Source organism: Poecilia formosa, unplaced genomic scaffold (genome assembly GCF_000485575.1).
Source record: "Poecilia formosa unplaced genomic scaffold, Poecilia_formosa-5.1.2 Scaffold56, whole genome shotgun sequence".
NCBI classification, from domain to species: Eukaryota; Metazoa; Chordata; class Actinopteri; order Cyprinodontiformes; family Poeciliidae; genus Poecilia; species Poecilia formosa.
The window spans coordinates 920,134-941,240 of record NW_006799995.1 but is presented as its reverse complement, the minus strand read 5'-3'; the positions used below and the strand labels follow the sequence as shown (position 1 = coordinate 941,240).

The 21,107-nt window shown below is 39.6% G+C and overlaps 1 protein-coding gene across 6 annotated transcripts in view; it reads left to right on the top strand.

The window, feature by feature from the left end:
* Window positions 1-1,369: 1,369 nt before the first annotated feature.
* The window catches only part of si:dkey-178k16.1 (band 4.1-like protein 1), a 45,711-nt gene continuing 25,973 nt past the window's right edge, over window positions 1,370-21,107 (top strand). For 2 of the 6 annotated variants that reach the window (XM_007553340.2, XM_007553338.2), the window contains exons 1-3: window positions 1,395-1,671; window positions 16,480-16,568; window positions 17,545-17,694. In XM_007553340.2, coding sequence (XP_007553402.1) covers window positions 16,497-16,568; window positions 17,545-17,694 — 222 coding nt within the window. In that variant the 5' untranslated portion in view covers window positions 1,395-1,671; window positions 16,480-16,496. Of the gene's footprint in view, window positions 1,672-16,472; window positions 16,569-17,544; window positions 17,695-21,107 lie in introns of all 6 variants that reach the window. The other 4 variants (XM_016672112.1, XM_016672111.1, XM_016672114.1 and 1 more) reach the window with 4 other exon arrangements.

The window sequence follows — 21,107 nt, the reverse complement described above, 5'->3', positions numbered from 1 at the left end:
TTTTTCACACGTAGAGTGCAGCCTCGGGTTTTCTCAGAGACTGTCAGAAGATATGAATGATCACTGAACGCAGGTGCAAAGCGAAAGAAATTCTTTCAGGCGTCTAACACGTGATTGCTGTTGAGCGTGATGCATTTAAGTCTCGCATATTCCCCTCTGCTTTGATTGTCAGCGTGACGGCGGTGCATGACTGCCACCGTGTGGACAGAAGTCAAACAGCTCCACTTGGAACAACTTCGATCTGATAAGAAGTAAATAAGCCATAGATGTCTTAAATTATTGGTTTGCAGTCGTTAAAGTCTGCAATCAATAATTTATCAAAGTTTTACCACATTCAGTCATATTCTGAATTTGAATTCATGCTCTCTATATCATAAGATTTTTTATTTTATTATTTTTTTTTCTGCACATCCAGCTGAAGGAGAGCCAGTGAAGCGTGACAGGAATTGATTTTGCTGTATACATATTTGCATTTCAACAGAACACTTGTGCATGAATGCCAGAAAGGGCATTCGGCACAGAAGGTTCCTGTGAGTCACCGAAGCAATACATCATGCTCCCAGCCTTCATTCAGCCCACAGCTTGCTATATGCAAGCAGCAACATGACAAATCTTCCTGGATCTCTTGAGTTAAAGACGGGCTGACATATGCATATGAATATGGAAGTATTCAGAAAATCAGTGGGATTCCATTACATGGCACACTAAATAACACGTAAACAAACAACATTGTGCTGCTCTCATATTTCACATTTTGTCACATTCCAAACACAAACTTCAGTATATTTTGATTGGATATTTTTTTCAGTATCCCCTAATAGTGAAGTGAAAGGACTGTGGTTTTTATTTATTTCTATACTTAACAAATTTGTGTGGAATACTTTTTTTTTTTTTTTTGCATTTTTTCTGACTCAGAGAAACATGGTGGTGGCAGCATCATATTTTTAGGCTCAGAGTTTGGACAATACTGGGAGGTAAATAAAATGTATGGCAAATTTTTTCAGATATCTGTTTTAAAAACTTTTTTTAAATCCATATAACCCTAACCCTAGTTGCACAAGATTTTAGACTTTGACTGGATGGTAAGAAAATCCTGAATCTGTTTCTACCCACTTTACATTTTAATGTAAAGTGGGTAATGTGCCAACTAATCACAATGAATATTTCAACCATCATCTTAAATAGCTTCAGTGGGTAAAATAGTTTTTTGTTTGTTTGTTTGTTTGTTTGTTTTTTTTTGCAATTTGTGCAGCAGGGAAGCAGGTGGCTAATAAAGATGTGAGTTTTCGGAGCGTCTTTTGCTGTGAAAGCTCCCATCAGAGAGCTTGACCCAAAAACCCGTGAAGTTCTGACGACGCTGCGTGTCATGTGCACGGCATCTTACGCACGACGTTGGGAGTTCCCCTTTCCTCCAACGTGAAAACGCCCCTCTTCTGTCCTTCCAGCTCTCCTCCTGATTGTTAGCCATCGCTGCCGGCTTGTGCCTGTCTGCTGTCCCAGCCTGCAGCGCTGCATCTCCCCGCGGCAGAGAGAGAGGCAGACACAGATAGAGAAAGAGAGGGAGAGAGAGAGAGAGAGAGAGAGAGAGAGGAAGGCGCTCTCCGGGGCGGTGGCGGCGGTGTCCTGCAACCTCAATGACCAGAACCTTGACATCCGAACCTGACAGGGCAGGTAGGCAGCTTTTAATTGCATTGTTAAGGTGCGGGCATGCTGCGCCAAACCGGTTATCGCGAAGTGACACTTCTGCAGAAGCAGAAACCGGTGGGGGGGAAGAAGAGGAGGGATCGCATCTCACGCCTGTGCTGAGCTTTGCTGCTGAAACGGGCGTTTTTTTTTTTTTTTTTTTTTCTTCTTCTTTTTTTTTTTAATTCCGTGCAAATGGATCGCTTTTGTGGCTAGAGGTCCAAGGGCGGATGTGGAGGGTGTTACCACGCAGCGTTAACGCGGCCAATATGGTCGGCAGGCTGGTTTTAATAAGCAGCACAGAATGAGCGGATCCTTTATTTCACGCTTATCAGGGCCCAGTAGGAAGCAGGTGCACCTTTATCGCTTTCTAAATCTATGAACGCATGGAGGGAAAAAAAAAACAACAACAAAAAACGATCTGCATTTCCCCAGACCTATTTCTGAGCACGTTTTATGCTTAAGGAATTGGTTGTTGTTGTTTTTCTTCCACAACCCCTGTATGGAGCCAAAGGCTAACAGCTGATGCTTAGGATAATGAGCTAATTGAAGAGGGGCTGTACTGGCGCGGGTGTGGCACAGGGGGCAGGCATGGGCGCCTCGGACTCCTCAGGGTGTGAACTGCTGCCGTCTGAAAAGGTGGTCATTTTTAAAAAGCCTCTTAAACTTGCGGAGTTAGTTTTTCTTTTTTTAAAGAAACTGCTGGTGCGTGTGTGCTGAAGCGGGAAAGAATCGAGGCAAGCTGACCATGCATAATCCAATTTATCAGATCGTTTTTCAGGGAAAACCAGAAGACAATGAAGATGACAAATTAGCTGCTTAATAAGCCTGAGCAAGAGAGTGCTCCACTTTAATCTAATCAAAGTGGGGGTTTTTTAGTAGTCATGTTAGCAAAATTTAACAAAAAATAATTTAAAAAAATGTTTGAGAATTACATAAGGGGCTTGATTCTGCAAGAAAGACTAACTAAACCAAGAATTTCAGACTTGACTTATCTTATTTAACCAGGGTTGAAAGTTAGCCCACAAGTTCAAATCAGTTAAATGATCAATATTGTTTCCTAGTATAGTGGGTGGTTGTTATGGTAATAATATCGGTTCTCCAGGCTTAAGTGTAGTGATTAAAATGGATCTACAGCAATTAAATAATTTTTTTAGGTGCGTTAGAAGGCATCTACACTTTGTTGATTATTTTTTTCATAAACTTCATTTAAGACTTGACCAAAAGTTTGGAAAAATGAGTTGTGGACATCTCTGATGTAAGAAAAAAAAACACGATCTAAAAACTTTAATACTTTACAACGTATTAAAAAACGTTGGCCGACGTAGGTGATCTGGGATAATCTACATTTTCTTTATAACCTTTTAAATATACTTGACCTAAAATTCCAAAAAGGCCTCGTTTAACAAAAATGCTCCGAAGCAATGTTCAATAAATTATCAAACTTTTTTTGTGGTTAGAACAGAGGTCACTTGTAACAGTATGCTGCCCCAAAGTCCTGTTTGTTACTGTAGAATATAAGGCTTTCATTTGACAGCATTCTACTTTCCTGTTCAAAGTAAACAAATATGTTTAAACCTCTAACTGAAATCTAAAGTTATTTCTGGTTTCTGGTGGAAATCTTGACCAAACGTCAACAAGAAAAGAACGTTCTCACTCAGCTGATTTGTTTTGGTGAAGAGGTGCATTCGTTTTCTACTATGTATCAGGAGAATAAAAGACAGTTTTGTCAAAACTTTAAGAGTAAGGATGGCAAAAAAAAAAAAAAAGATAAGCTGAGTATATTTCCCACTTAAGATTGTAAATTCTTTAAGGCTGGAATAGAGAGTCAAAATCTGTTTTTAGGAGACAGTACTAGTCTCTTAAATGGCAGACACAGATTGAGATCATTATCTCTCTCATGTACCAAGCATTGTATTATCAGATCAGTTTTATTGTGGAATGTGAATATTTGTCATTATCTTAACAGATAACGCTTTAAGCTGCATTCTAGAAAGGTACGGCAGCAAAGTATGTCTCATTAAATAACCTGCAGTAGCAGAGGACGTTCGGTTTGGGCATCCAGCAGTTTGTGTTTCCACATTTACTGCACAAACAAGTGGACTTGTCGGTTCTCATCACTAATGCCCCCTTTTGTTCATTCTCCTCTAAGTCAAACAGACTGTGAGCCCTCGGGATCTGGCTCCTTTGCAGCCTCGCCACAGGCCACACAATCTCCCAGACTCCCGAGTTTGTTGAGGCAGTCAGAAAAAAGGAGGAGGCGGCGGGTGGAGGTGTGGGGGGGGAAATTAGATCTGAAATCCATCCATCTGTCCATCTATGCCTCTGAACTCTCTGTGCATCCTCCCATCTTGTTTTTCCTTTCACCTGCTCCACTTTTAACCTCCGCGATGTCCGTTACGAAGGTGCGGACGGAGTGGTGCTCCTTTCTCAAAACCCTTTGCCAGTTTTGACGGAAAAGCTCTGTGTCTTTTAGTGGCATGCATTCTTTTAACTACTTAGTCAAACTTAGTCAGATAGTTATATAGTAGATGTACGCGGGCAGTGATGCTCTTCAATTTTCCAGGCAAGGTAGGGTGCAATCTACGTTCCAGCCAATATATTCTCAGAAGGCAGCTTTGTTTTGCATAATAATTCAGCGAGCATGCTTGTTTAAGGTAAGGCTACTTTAATACAGTTCCCCCCTCAAGGCCTTTGTGGAGGCATTTTATGATTGATTTGTAATACCTCGTTCAAGCAGAGAGCCTATCTGGAGCTCTCCACTGGATAAACTCAAATTACTTTCAAGTCAGAGGAGCTTTCAAAGGCATATCAAAGATAACAGCATGTAATAAACTGTCAGTTGTGCATTATGACTGCAAAAGATGCACAAATTACCATTTCCAAAGTTATGAATGGCAACATGGGGTTGACACGGGGATATTTACATGGCCAATCACATGCTATCGCAAAGATGAGACACTCGGGTTTTTAACACCTGCAGTAATGGATTTTTAAAAAAATTTTTCTGAAGAATATCAACGTCATTGCTGATACCCATCATAGCGAATGGAAGTAAAAATAATGGCTTTCAGTGCGTATGAGAGGATACGAGTTGACTGTGTTGCAGACATGCTGTGTTTCTAAAATTAGTGTTGCCGGATTTATATTTTTAGAGAAAAGCAAAGTTGATTTTGTAAGATTAGAGGTTTTATTTTCAGGTTCCGCAATGCGAAACTATCCGTCTTTGAAATCCTGTAAGATATGAAAAAAAAAGTCTTTATTAAGCTCCTACTTGTGGAAAATTCTGCTGACAGTTGTGACGAAATTAAGTGGAGAAAAAATATATATATTTGGAACTACGGTAGGTTCACGGTAGATTACTCAGGTAATCGTTGCACGTTGATCTGCGTCCGTTCAGACTCTGCCTTCTTACCGCTCATATACTTCAGAAAGTATGATTCCACTCCCATCGACAGTCACATTATCAATGGACACCAGTGACCCAGTTCCACTGGCAGCATGCCCGCTACATCCCACTGCTCCCTGTTTAACAGATAAGGTGAACCTTAGCTGATGGATTCTGTAGAGCCTTTTTCTTTTCCATCCTCTTCTGTCCTAACTGCTCTGATGCAAGCCGGAAATGGCTTTATCTCTTCAAAGAATCTTGTTTCACATCTGGGAAAGTTTAGACATCTTCAAACAAAATCTCATGTTTCCTTTGTAAAAAAAAACAAACAAAAAAACCCCCTCTTCCAGTAAGAATGCCTTTAACTCATCTAGTTGTTGTGGAGAGAACTTTTTTTTAATAATGGGATAATTTCCTTTCAGCTGTACGAAGGCACCTTCCAAGTCTTTTGAAGCTCAATGATTATCTTATTTTAAAGAATTGGCCACTGCTGAGTCGAATAATTGAATTATCTCTTCAAGTTCGCCATCAAATAACACTTATTAATTTTTCAATTTTTTTATTGTATTGTACAAGAAAAGCAGATATCTGCCACTCGATACAGATCATGTCATTTTGTTCCATTTTCACATGTAGATGCATAAATATCTAGTAGTTCAGTTTTGCTCTCTTCTGACCAAAGCAAGGACTGGATAACACATTTTTCAGATTTCATGTCTTAATGACCGAATATTTGAAGCAATTTTTTTGTAATCTAGTTTACTGTTACAAAATGCAGCTGGAGTTAAAATCAAAAGTTTTTCTCCTTGGTCCCCGACTTTGTGGTGCTTCTTGTTTTAGGTAGGTCAGGGTTACCAAACATTTTTCTGTTTTCTAAATTTGAGAGAGGGTATTTTTGTGGTTAATTTTTAACATCCATCAACACATTAGTTTAAGTATTTGATAGAATTCCCTTTTAAACTGTGTGATTCCACTGAATTATCATTTTTTATATTCTCCCTCAAGTTTCTTACAATAGTTTGCTGTAATTTTGTCCCTGTTCCCAGACGAAACTGGTGCAACAGGTCAGGTTTGCAGGTTGCTTTGCTCACACTCCATTTATACTCTACCCAGGATCGGAGCTTTGTGTCGACCGCTCCACAAGATTTACTTTCTTGTGCTGAAGCAATTTGGTGGCTGTATACTCATACTCTAGTTGGACAACCTGTTTGCATCACAACTTTAACCTCTCGGCTGATTAGTTCATTTTGGTGTGCTTCCTGAGCTGCTGGCCTTCAAATTCAAAATCTCAAATTGCCTAAAATGCTGTGAATGAATCTATTAGAATCCAATAAAGGAACATTATTTAAACTTTTTCAAAAATGTTTACAGGCATAGCAATGTCAGTTTATGCAAATTAAGGTAATGACGAAAAAAACTCAAAAAATCTTTCTTCCATCGTCTAGGCTTTTATAAAACTGAAATAATTTTGCTAATCCTAAGTGGAATCAGGGGAAACAGTCCTAAAATAATGGCATGACCATTATTAGTGACAGACGCTTCATGTTTAGTGAATTTAGTTTAAATGGGTTTATTGTTCATCTCATTTTACATTGAAAATTATTTTATAATATGAAACTATTTTGAGGCCGAGATGCTGTGTAAATGAGTTTCAAATCTCAAGGCTTGAATTAATTTTCATTTTCTCTAATTTGCCTTGGAAAAAACACAGGTAGGCAGACATATTTATCAACCTATTTGTTGTTCAGCATCTAACGGAGTCTGGCTACATCTGCTTTCTGCTCCGAGACTGAAGGAATGGTTGTCTGCCTCAACCTGACTTGTTAGTTTTTGATGACGCTGTAAATAAAACTGCTAATTATACACAGACAATACCATTGTATCTTTTTGTTTTAATTGGTTTGTAGCCTTTTTTTTTTTTATTCTAACTGATCCTTGTACAGCATCTATTTTCATCTCGCCGCTGTCAGACAATTAATTTTATTGTTTCAAAAATGTTTTATCTTTTCAAAATTGCAATCTTTTTATAATATCTTCTGGCCATCCTCATCCCACCACCACTGTCTCCACCTTGTCACATCTGTGCGCCTATCTCTGCATGAACTGTCACATCCTTCAGCACGGTGCCATGTGATGGTTCACCTCTTTCTCCCTCTTTCACACATGTGTATGTGTCAGGCAGCCAAATAAATCCCCACAGGCTCTTCTCTCTTTCTCTCTTGTTATTTTCTTTATCTTATTTTGATATGCTTGACAGACGATGTTAGGCTGGAGTTCCCATGGTAACTGCATATTAAACAGGCTCGTCTGATGTCTTTGTGTTAAGTATTGTTGGTGGCGTCACTCCCGACTTTGGTCAGAAAACGAGGGTGGGTGGTGGTTGTGGTGGTGGTGGGGGGAGGGGGGGTATTTGCTGCCAGCACAGCATGGCGCCTGTCATTTTCCTGTCACTGGTTTAGAGTGAAGCTTTTCTTTCCATTTGACTTTGAAAGTGAAGGTTGCTAAAACACTGAAGTGTAAGAAGGAACCGTTTTACTGCGAGTTTGCAGGAAACACCCCTTTTGTCCTCATTTAAAGGATGCTTGTGAATATTATACATTTTTAATGATTTCCATCAATCACAAATTGCTGACTTGTTCTATCGGTTGGTAATGATTCTAATATACAAGCACTTAATGTCTGCACTCTCACATTATCTTCTTGTCCACTGTAAAATTGCTTGGTAAGATTTTTATTGCCTTTTTTAACCGCTAGGTGAGATTTGATGACGGCTTGAAATGTAAAATGCTGCAATATTTCGGGGCCAATTTTTCGTCGGTAGGTGGATCACCAAGAAGCCTTCTGTTTTCATAAATATAACCTCCTGCATGTATGGTTGTGATTAATTCGTTTTATTTAAACACACTCGATATTTAATAATTTTGTCAATAGTAATGTTCAGAATTGGAATAAATGGTGAGTTAGTAACTCTCCGGTTTGAAATTGGCTTCATGTAAAAGTATTAATGTGTTTTGATCAAATAAATTGTGGTAACTTAAAGCAACAGACTTAGGACTTGACTTACACTTTCTTTTTGGGGACTTACAAATACTCTCTTGTAATTTATGCAATTGTAATTGAATGCAGACTTGAATTACTTCAGCAAATGGCTATTGTTGTCCCCTGTGACTTACTTTGGTGCATACAAATTATTGACTGTCATGGCAACTTTGTGCACAGTAAGCTTGGATTCTCTAAAATGTTTTTGCAAGGAGTTAACGGCAGCTTCCAACTTTGTCATCTTTTTGATTAATGCTTTTGTTGACTAAGAATTTGCTGCTTGTACGCTACAAACCTGCAGCTCAGACAGAGATGCTTGTAGTTTGCAGTGAAAAGGTGTGTCTGATTTATTACTTGTGGAAATTTGAGGACAAAGAAAAACCAGCATTGATTTCCTGATGACCAATCGCCTTTTCTTTTTCAGTTCAGTTTTGTTTTCTTCTTCTTAATAAACAGCCAGTTAGCGAGTGCCCACTGTGACGTTGTGACAAAAAAAATGTATACTTGAGTGAGGTGACCCGTAATTGGGTAACCATAAGTTTGCGTGTGCCGATGAGGTCTTAGCAGTAAGAGTACAAGTTTTTGGAGACCATTAGCAGTTGCACGTCATTTCTTGTCTTATCCATTTTGCGAGTCCACTTTTCTCCGATCTTGTTGCATGTCCCAGCACAATTTATTTAACTAAATGGATGCAAGAATTGCTTTGTGGGACAGTGCTGAAGATGTTTGCTCTTTCATTTATGAGCTCATTAACATTTTGGATATTAATCTCATAAATCAAATCATGCGTTTTGACAGCTCATTTTTTAAGGGATTTCACTGGCTGATTTGTTTTAATCAGATTAGCTCAACTTTACAGTGACCCACCTCAAACTTCTTGCTCTGGCGCTTTTAATGTGCACAATTTCCCCACCTTCTTTTGCTCCAGGTGGTAATGAAGCAGATAATGCTAAGTCCAGTCATCACTCAAACTGTCTTCTCATTTACGATTATAAAGGGACTAAAAAAGTATTCGAAATGCTGAAATATAATGACCAGTGCTGAATGCGGATACTTTTTGCATTCAGCATTTTGCAGGTAGCTAGTCTGACTAAAATCAGCCTAGCTACCTGGAACTTTCCCTGGAAGGTTGAACTTGCAGCCTCATTGATTTCCATGTCACATAATTTATCTTGTTTGCGATAATTTGCAGCCGACTTAAGAGTTGTACTACTCGGTCCCCTTCGAAAACTGCTGAGGGCCACAGGTTTAATGAATGTTTTCATTTGGTTTATCTTGAACAAGGACATCTCTACAGTCATATTACCTCACTGATCCTCACCAGAGTTCATCTGGGTTCACTGAGCTGTCCTCTGCTCCCCAGGATTGATGAACTGGATGCTCAGACCATAAGCAAGAGAAGCTGATTATAAAACAGAGATGGGAAAGTCAGAGATCACATGGGGGGAATTTTCAGCAATTAGTTCATACAATAGGCGACTTATCCTGTGGTAGTAATTTAGCTGATACTGTATCTATGATGTATCTCTATATCATTAGCTATAGAGATAGAGATAGATGAGTATTTGCTATAAAAAAAAAACTCTTCTGATGTGTTTTTTTCATAGCAAATACTCATCCTTACTTATTCAGACAGGAGCTTTGATCTAAATGCGGTAATCTGAATCAGTCAGCTGCATCCCGTTGGTTGGATATGCAGATGAGGGATCTAAATTTAATAAAAGGGATATGGGATATTTTAGGATCTCTGTTGGCTTATTGTTTTTGATCCTACATTGTTTAAAATACAGCAGAGTAGAACAAAAAAAAAGTTTGCAGAACAATTTGGGAGTCGAAATATTTTTCAAACGGTCGTTGTGCGACGACGGTGGAATAGGCTGTCGACTTGCTTCTGCAGACTGCTGCTTCTCGCAGTTTGGCTCTCACACGTGCGCAACAGTTTTATTTTCCTTCGCCGATCCGCTGTGCAAGTAGACAAACGCTTTACTCTTGCAACACATGCACTGTTTCCTGACAGCACTCTGCGTTAGAGAGGTGAGAAATATCCACAAGCTGTTATATGCTTGTGGTACTTGTGCTCTGCTGTGACATATTTTTTTAAATGCTGCATTTGACAAATTTCTCCCACCATTTCACTGATGAAGGATGGGCCTGTGGGCAAGTGGCGGCTGCCTGCCTCTAAACTGACAGAGTCTTTATTTGAGAAATGACATGAAGACAAATGTGCTCAGGGAAGCCTGTAGTAAATGATGCATCATTGACATTATTTTGCCCCAGATGATCAGCCATCATGTGTTTTATTATCTGGCAGTATATCTAACCTGGCCTGTTGCAGACAATGACGGTTTTGTTGCACCATATTGGGCGCAGTCTGTTTCTTTATGTTCGTTGAGACTCCTGCAGTTGGAAGCCATGTTTTTTTTTCTTTTTGAGTGAGAGGTTAACAGACTTTACACATGGTTATAGACGGCAGCTGTTACAGAAAATGATTAACGTGTAAATTTACAAGAGAAGCCATTTTTGAAGATGCAGGGATACCCGTATTTGCTTTTTTGTCGTTCCTAAATGCTTCAGCTCAAACAAATTTAAAAATCAGACCAAGATGACCGGAGTTAAAACCTGTTTTTAAATAGTAACATAGTTTATTGTGAGGCAAAAGCTAAGTAAACAAACTTGACTCTAGTCGAGAAAGTATTCAGAATTAAACCAAACAGGTTTAATCTAGGAGGGTGTCAATACTTTTTCACAGCACTGTACTGAAGGCTGAATGAGACGGATCTGTGAAGGTGAAACATAGTTGAATTAATGTGTGTAACTGAGAATGACGTGTATGTCTAAGGGATTTTTCTTTTTAATCTTGGCTTGTCAAAAAGAAAAAAAAAATAAATAAATGTGACTGATCAAAAAACTAATCTAATATTTATAGGCATAGGGCTAAATGTAGCCTTGTGTAACAGTTAGCCCTGGTTGCATGGGGCTAAATCACAGGCCATAACAGAAAGCAGAAATATTTGATGAGAAGAGACTATCGCCTTGACTGTAAAAGATACTGTACTGATGTGGGGGGAAAAAAGCTGCAAAAGTATGCAACAGTGTGGGACCATCTGTACACTCCTATACAGAGAGAGTCTACACAGGAGGAGGGGGAAGTGACTCATGCTTACTCCCAGCCAGAGTGACTTATGGGATGTATATCCTTGCATATAAGCACATATTTACCCTAAACTTGGCCAGGAGCTACAGATTATGTAGATATTTTGCTTGAATTATCAAGAGAGAGCACCTTTTTGATTTGTTGACGTCTGTGATAAAGATGTTAATGGGCTCAATATAAATCAGTCTTTTTTTTTTTTTGCAGTTTCGTAATATAATGGGGGAAAAAACATTTAATGTGAGTATATTTATTCTGTGGAGTGAAATTATAATGCTTTGAGATATGTTAGACATTTTTTCAAAACATCAGCATTCAGAGCAAAATATGAAAACCAAGCCCATCTGATTCCAGGTTGGACACATTGTGCATTCAGGGGTGCATTGCACATACTTTGGTTGTAATGACTGATTATTTGATCTACTTATCTGCCCTATTCTGATGGTTGTGTAGTCTTTACCGCACCTAGTAGCCTAAATTTATTGAGTTGCTGCCATGTGATTAGATGGTTTGTACCTAATAAAGTGGCCAAGACTATTAACTGGTGTGTTGCCTTCTAATGATGGTTAAATATCAGTTTCACAGAAAACATTTAAAACCGAAACTGTAGTTGTGCTCTGTTCATTTACGCTAGCTTTGTTAGCATCCTTTTGTCTAAAAATTTTAGCTTAGCTAGCTAGGCTCGCCTAGCTAGTGTCTATCTGAGGGGAATTTCTTAATTTTCTCAAAAGCCTAATAAAACAAACAGGAGCCACAAAAGCTCTGAGGCCTTGCATTGAATGTCCGCTCATTGCTGTGTCTGTCATGCCTCCATGTTTCAAACTGTAATGCTAGGAGCTCTGACTGGCCTAAGCACTGCTGTCATTAACCTTTTTGTAAACTAGGTTAGGTCCTGCTTTTACTGCTCAATTTATTCATATTTAACTCTTTCCCATGCTAGATTGGTGTTTTTTTTAAGTCTTTTTAACACCTGACAGATATCCCTTCATGCTTTGTCTAAGATTTAGAACTGTCATCAAAAATGAAAACCCAGCTAATTTAGCAGCATTAGACCTTTTTAAAGGGAGCCTGATTGTTGGCAGAGTTTTGAGTTTCAGCACCTCACACGTCTCAGACTCCATTAACTCTCACACAGATGATTAATTGCGCAGAGACCAGAACTGACCTGGAGTGACTGACTCATAAAGGGGCCCCAAAATAAAAATAATTAATTAACTTTGCAGTCGCGACACGTGTGAAACGAGAGCTCTGAAGTCATCAGGGTTTTACTCGAGTCTCGTTGTGATTCACAGGCACATTGTTCTGGCAGCTAATCCATTGAGGTTGACAATGAAAGCTTGTCTTACAGTGAAAATATCTATACGGCTTACGTCGTAAAGAGATCAGATTTGAGATAGAAGATAAGTGTCGCGATCAAACAATGGATTTGAAATTTACACTCACTGGCTCTGCTGCTCACCACATTTTTGCTATTGTATATTCAGTGCTTTGCAACAATAATTTTACACCTGTTTAACTTTGTCACTTTTTCACTTGCTAACACAAACTGTTTTTCACCGATATGTGGTGAACCAGCACAACATTGAATGCAACCGATTGGCTACAGAAATCACCTAATTAGTAAACTGTGCGTTTCAATCCCTTCAGATTGAATTTTTTTAAATGGGTGGTGGGCAACTAGCACAACACCTTGAAGACACCGTTACCACTGTCAAACATGGGGGTGGCAGTATTATGCTGTGATAATGCTTTACTTTAGCAGGACTGAGAAGCCCTGGTTAATGTTTAAACAATGGATTGAGGAAAATGCAGGGTAAACCGGACCGTTTGAAGCTCTGGGCCGGAGCTTCCTCTAATCATTGAGTCAGAGCAACAAAGGAAGGGTTTAGGACAAGTTAGAATGAACCAGTCAAAGTCCAGACTCGGATCCAATTGAAAATCACTTGGGAGACTTGGAAAATTTATGTTCACAGACTATTGACCACTGACTGAGAGCTTCACACAAGAAAACATGGCAGTTTCCCAATGTTTGGTCTTAATGTTGGCTTGTTGCTCCTCTGTTTTCTAAAGATATCAGTCTTCAGAAAAAAAGAAAAAAAAAAGAAAAATGGGGTTCTGTAATCGGCATCAGAAATGTTCTTAATCTCTGTGTGGAGCTGACTTTCATCTGTAAGAATTATAGTGGTTTGCAGCTAATTATGTTATTCCAAAAATAAATGAATCAAACGGCCTCTTTAAAGTTGCGAGGGAAATCTGAAAAGAGTGGCATCTGCTGCCTTTCAGGAGCCAGACTGCTCTCAGCTTTGATGCAGCAAACTAAAAAACTGATTCATCATTAAAGACACACTGTGCTACAGCCTTGTAAACTACAAACACACACACACACACACACACACACAAAAACAGGTTAATGAAAAAATGTTTTAATTGGGGCATCCTCTTTAAGAAAAAAAAATACCATGCTGTGTTCTTGTTAACACTTACTGGCCATTATAAAAATCAAAGTATTTACCCTCTTTGACTCCTCTCTGAAATGTTTATTTGAAAGTTGTTGCTTTTTTTAACCACCCCATACTTTTGATTTGAACCTCACCTAAAATTTAAGTTCAGGTTTTCATTCAAACAAACTTTGTTTGTACATAATGTCTGTGGATATGACTGAGTACAACACACTGTGAAGAACCTACTTATTTTACAATTACCTTGTCCTCATTCTACATGACTGTCTTCTTTATCTGTCAAGTCAGCAGTTCTCTCCATGATTGTGTAGGCATAATACATAATATTTACACGCACAAAAAAAATCATTTTTAAAAATTTCTGTGATGTAATATTCTGATTTTGTGACTGAATTTTGGATCTTTACTATCCGTTTGCCATAATTCTAAAAATTATAAAATATAAAACCTTGAAATCTTTAACTCAACATGTACAGGATATATAAAGTTTGAGTTTCACTTTCTGCATTTAGTGACAAAAATATAAAATTACTTTCCAACATGTTTAATTCTCCGAGACGTGCCTGTACACACAACAAAAACTGTAAACTTACCCAGAGCTCTAAAAGAAACGTGGAACAAAACCCGCTGACACGTTTGTCAAGCTTGATTAAAAATAATAATGTAGTCGCTCGAGTTTTGTTTGGAAATTCTGTCATGTGGACCAGGTGTGAAGCCAAGCTTTACTTATTGTCACACTGGGATCTCCAGCTAAAAGAAGCACTGCATGACTCCTAATTGATATCTTTCCTACTGGCTGGAGTAGAAAAGTTGGAACATTATGGAAATGACAGCTAGTGGGTGGCCACTTTACATCATCGTTGACTGTAAACTAATGATGCGCACTGATGCAGAAAATTTATGTTGCTTAACAAAATGTTTTAGCAGGAAAGGGTAATTTAAGAAGATTAAGGCCTCTAAGTGTAATTAGTCATGGTTCCTTTTCATGCCTTTAATAAATGTATAAGTAATGATGAGAAAACTTGAGCTTACCAGAACAAACATGTACTGTAGGACTAATGGAGAACTAAAGTTTGATCACTACCACGTGTTTGTAATAAACAAAACGTTCCAAAACAAACCAGAATGTTGAGATGTATTGTTCAATTTAACTTGAAAAGTAACTGCTAGCAAAAACCTCTGCTAGGATTTATTAAGAGAAAAAGATGTCAAAACAATCCTGTTGCTTTGTGAACAAGTAGTAGCACCCTATGGCTCATAGCTGGTTGTTCCCTCCTTCCTCTGCCTTGGTGTGTTTTGCTAGAACTGGCAATGAGCCTTTTATATTTTTGTGGAGAACTTTTGACCCATTTTTTTTTCCTTTAAGAATTGATTTGTTTAAAGTAACATTTTTAGCAATGAGCTGCTAAAAAGTATGGTCTGTAGTCAACTAGATTTCAGTCTGGATTTTGAATGGACCATGTCAAAGCCACAATTTGCCTTTTTTAACCATTTAGAGGTGATTTTTCTGTTGTGCTTTCGGTCATGTTTCTGGTGCATACTCGAAGTATGTTTGAGATCACTGATGACGGGACTCTGTCCCTTACAATTTTGTAGTAGAGAAAATAAGTTACTTCAATTCTGCCAAGGTTTCCAGTCCACAGAATGCATTTTTTAACATCTTGGGGAGATTGAAAGTGTTTTTTTGGTTAATGTCAGACAAGTCTTTGTGTTCTTGTGTTTTTTCGTATGGCCAGTGTACTTTGGATGACTCTGTCCTTTATTATTTATAAAATCCTGATTTGTTAACCGTGTGTTGTATCAACTTAGGTTATCTCTGTCTGATGTTAAAATTTGACAACCTGAAGCATTAAGTATAGGGGGAAGATCTGAGGTGAAAAATACCTTCACACAGCAGTATTTAAAACCTCCCTAAAGCCTGTGACCCTTTTTTTCACCTTTTGTTGTAATGCTAAATTTGTTCTGGCCCTTTATCTCGCATAATTCATTCCTCTGGCCTATAAAAGCGATTCTGGACATCAGCCATTTTCCTATGTGTAACCTGGAGAAACGCTGCTTTCCAAGAGTCTGGTCACCTTCAAGCGATAAGCTTCCTCTGTCTCCTCCTCACCGGCGTGTCGCAACATCCTTATGCTTCTTAAACTCTCGTCTTCTTCGACTTAAACTCTTCCCTCTATTCTCTTGTCTCATCCTTAGACACGTTCCCGGTGTCCTCTCTTTCCTCGGTGTCTTCTTTTCATTCTCTATCTCAGTGTGCCGCTGCAGGGCTCTCGGGCTGATGTAATTTATGCTATCTCCTTTACTAGCGTGAGAAAAGAGCGTCCTGAAGCCAGTGCTCTTCAAGCCGAGTGCTCCTGTGGGAGGCTGCAAGCCAGGCCCGACTGAGCTATACACTTTAGCTAGGTGCACAATGCAACGACCACAGATACATTAGGAGACCAATACCGGATAGTGGCACGGGATAATTAAAGCCTCTCTGGCAGTAGCTGTCGGCTGTAGAGGAAATTGAACGAGTTGTCGCTACAGGTATAATCTCTGCTGTGAGTCATTCCGCCACCAAATGTCAGTGGAAGTCGAGACTCTGGGAGCTGTCTGTTGATGTGAAAGCATTTGGCTCACGGGTCTCGAGTCTAATTGAGCTTGTCGGACGATTTGACTTTTCACAGCACTAAAAGCTTCGTACTGATTTTGGGGTTGCTGGAAAAGAGTTGATGTTGACTGTTTACGTTTTTTTTTGTTTTTTTTCTGTGCGTTTGCAGGGCTGTAATCCATTTCTATGACAACAGAGGCGATTCTGGCAGGGGAAATGAAGACGGCAATGGAGGGTGACGCCAGGAGGACCAATCAGGTGGGCGCATTGTCTAACTCACAGCAGCTGTAGTCGTCTCAATCACTTAGGGCCCTTCCAGCTTTCTAGTTGATATGCAAGACAGCTCGTCCTTTCTGTCAGTGCCAATAACTAACATCTTAAAGCAGCGGCTGACCTTTCCATGCGTTTGCTATTCATCTTTTATGTTTAAGACCAAATTGTTTGCTGGGAGAAACGCTTAACACTTCCTGAAAATCAAAATTTTATTTCACCATGAAGTTTTTGCACATTAACTTCACAAACTCGGATGTGTTTTATTTGGATTCCATGTGAAAGATCAATGTAGTGCATGAGTGTAAAGTAAAAAAAAAAAAAAAAACACACGCCCACCATTTGAAGGGCGCAATGCAATTGTTTTCAACACTATTCAGCCGATAAATAAATTTAGGTGGAACCAATCACCTTGAGTGGGTGTATTTAGAAAAAAACGTGTCTAATTTTAAGTAAATTAATATCAGTATAGTTGAAGCAGCTGCGTGACGGCCTTAGAGACCTGTTGGAGAACATTGGTGAACAAAACGGCACCGTGAAGGTCAAGGAAGGCAGCAGAACAAGGACAGGGAGAAAAATGAGCAGAAGTTTAATGCAGGGTTGAATTATACTACAACATTTTAAGCCTTGAACACCTCATGGAGTACCGCAGTTGGAAAGAGGATGACACCAAGCTGTGGCCGTCCACCTGAACTAGATGGCCACATTAGCCATCCAGTTAATATGGTGTAAATACAAATTCACACCACACTTTTCAGTTTTTTTTTTTCTTTGAACTAACCTAAAAAAAAAGACTCGCTGTATTAGTATGTGTGGATCTGTCACATAAAATACAGTTTATGGTTGTGATGCATCAAAATGTTCAATAGTTCAAGGTGTACAAATAATTTTGCAGGTTTACTGTATTTAGATGAATAGTGTTGGATCCCTGTTCTTCCTCTCAGGTGTGTTTTCTCTCTCCCAGGTTCCTGAGGACCAGGGCGAACTGGATGACAGCTCAGAGAAAACCCCCAGCAAAGCCTCCAGGTCGCCCCAGAAAACGACCAAACGGCTCAAGACCGTCCCTGTCAAAGTAACTCTCCTTGACGGCTCGGAGTATGACACTGCAGTTGAGGTATGGTTGCCCACGTAATTTAGTTATGACATTGATCTTAAAATGTGTATTTAAAAAAAAAAATCCCTGTTTTTAAAAAATAACTTCTACAAAGGGTCGGGCTAGGGTTAAGGTATTTTCTGACATAATCCACTTACTTGGATCAGGAATCTTAAATGAAACACTTATGTGAAGACTCAGGCTGTTATATCAAATTGAAATCTAAGGTCACCGACCTTTGTTGTATTGCAGCAGAACTTAAAGCTTTGTGAGATACTTGAAGATTTTCCGTGTCACACAGGTGGTTCACTTCTTATCGAGACACACAGCCACGGTAACTTGAACACAGTTAAGCTAACCGGCAGGTTGTCTTACAGATAAAAGATTAGCCTGGATAAAAAAGCTCTTCCCACTGTTCAAAGCGTTTCTCTTGGAGAAAAGGAACAGATTTAAAAACAACTCACAGATGAGAAAAATCTGGGCTGATGCATTTTCCCAACTTTCACTTATAAACCCTAAATGATATGAAATAATTACAGACTATTTCTGAATTTGGCTTATAATGTCTCTGTGTGTGTGCGTGCTCATCTTTTTTTTTTTTTTCTTGCGTCCTCTCTTGGCATTTTAGACGTATATAGTGCCGGAGCAGTCTTGTGGTACAAAAGGGATATCTCTAGACAGAATCGTAATTGCCTTTATTAAATCAAGACTGCATCTAGCATCAAAGTAGACAACCACTTTACTGTAATACTGTGTTTGTATGACCTTCAACAATTTTGATTATTTGTGCGTCAGTGCATGGGTGTGTGTGTATGTGTGACCATCTGTGTAGAAGTAACCGTCTTTGGGTTGAGTGTGTGTATGTGAGTGAGCCTAACCTCTGAAGCTACACAGTTGTTGGTGGTGAGAACAGTAGAAAGCCTGCAGCACTCGACACCTGAGAGCAGCAGAGAACAGGTGGACAAGGTCCCAGACCGCTGCAGCCGCTCCAGGCAGTCAGAAGTAAGCACCACCCCAGGGCAGAAATATGCCCTACGCAGAAATATGCCCTACGCAGAGGTAGATTGTCAGAGAAGCACAGGAGTACTGGCTCCCTGGCTAAAGAACCACAGGTTGGGAGCTGAAACACCTGACCTAACCGCCTAACCATCTCCCTACCTCAGGCAAAGCCGGGAACCCAAGACTCTGATCCCAGAGCTCATAACGACCAAGGTGCCAGGGAGGGCACCTCACCAGTCCTCTTGGTGAGGTTGCCCCAGGAAAGTCAAGGGGCTATAAACCCACCAGAGCTAACCCAGTTTGGGTTAACCCAGCAGCCCAACACATTCCCAGGAACCGTAGGCGACTTGATAGGAGCCGAACACAGTGAGACGAGCCTGTTCACTCAACTAAATCCATGATTTCTTTGTTCTTTGCTCGACCACACTTAAAGCTTGACCTTAGTATGATTTGACAAAAACACAGTTCCAGTTTGAGTCATGGTAAAATGCTTGTACTTGTCATTCTGTGGTAGAAATTCAGTGGATTGTGCTTTTGTTATATCTCTAATTTAAAAAAGAAAAGTTGGTTCTGCATTGTTTTAGCAAAATTATTACAAGCCATTGTGGAAGGTTCAAAGAGCCACCTGCATCTCTGGAGCTGCAGGTTGCAGACCCCTGATCAAGACATTAGGTTGATCTAAAGTTTAAGAATTTGAAAGTACTCCACAGTTTTCACTATCCTGACATTCTTGTGCACTAGTGCCACCAACAATTACTGAATTCATGAGCATGATGCTTCCACCACCATGTTTGAGAGTCGGTGTGGTGTTTTTAAATTTGAAGGCTATTTCCTCCTTCATTTATTTTAGTATTTTTCTCAGGTGTTTGTCTCTCCATTAGTAATTCTATTAAGATGCATATGTAATAAGAGAAGGTGATTTTGCAAAGTCCCATCTGAGCTGTTTTGATGTCCTGTTAAGTTCTCTCTGGCGTATAAGAAGCAAGCGCATGTGTCAGAAACCTCAGCTTAAGGATCAGAGCCGTGTTGTTCAGAGGACGAAAATGTTGTGGCGTTGCTGTTCCCATCAATAGGGATGTGGGGGGTGGAAAGCTTAACTAAGCAATCCCAAGCTTCCATAAATCGTGACTCCACGCTATAGCCTCATTGTGTCTGTAAACGGGGAGATTGCAGCTCACCGTACTCTCTGCTCCCGGTTTATTTGAATTTCACAGCCAGCCACATGTTTGTCATGACTGAGAGCTGAAGAAAATGGATCTTGTCAACAGAAATGAATTGTGAGGGATGTCAGGATGTCACGTGGGGGTGTTTTGAAGATCCTGGGGATGTCTCGCAAAGCTGCCAGATTCACTCTTAAAGCCTTAACTGGAGCCCCGTTGACAGGAGCTGTTGATGAAACGCAATGTGCTTGCAGATGAGCTTGCTGGTTCCTCATCTTCACCCTTGCCTACTGTACTCCATTAATCGCACGCTGCCACACATCTGGCCTCTCATATGACACACAAATACCATTTTCCATCAACTGAGCCTCCATATTTTCTTGAATCTTAGCTAGTTGCACAAACACACACACGCACATACACATCCGCACGCATTTCTGTGGGTCATCTGGGAAGTGACACTTGAGGTAGTGGGCTGTGACAGGAAATCCATACAGTTGATCCATGAGTGCTCTTATGTTTGACCGGGGGAGAAAATAGAACGAGAGAGGAAGAGGAAAAGATGAAGGGTGGACTCGGAGGTAGAGGGAAAGATGAGGAGGGAAAACAACGGGGAGTGCCTGTTTGTGTGCTGTGGTATGGATGAGTGGCTTGATGTGGAATATCAGCAAACTGGAACTGAATGGCAAACGCAGTGAAATCATTACTTTAATTAGAGTCGTAATGTCCGCCAAGCAAGCTGGAAAGGATGATAAAAAGCGAGCAGGGAAGAAGGCTAAGCCTCCTATTGATATTTGGCACACAACATTATAGCTATTGACTGTGGCCAGTGCATTACTATGTCCAGTTATTTACCTGGGGCTATTTTTTAAAGCAATTACTTCAACATTTACATAAAATACCTCACTTATTTGAAATCTTTTGTACTTTAATTACAATGGCTGTGCCCTCTTAGCAGCTAAACATTTCAGCAAGCAGAATATTTATTTTTGTATGTCCATCCCCAGCGATTCAAATGTTTAACTTCTGAAACACACTCTTCAGCTCTTGCACTTCTTTTTATTAGGTATACAGCTCAGTTTAATATTTGTCATGCTGTAGATGCTTTTACATAATGCAGATCAGTCGTTTAGTTTAGAAGATGCTAGCATTTGTTCTGAATCAATCAAGGTCATTTTTAGATCATCAAAAGAAATTGTGTTTCATAAGGACTCTCTTCTTTTTGCTGCGCTTCCCCAGATTTCTTAATGTAATGTTTCAGCAACAACAGAAATA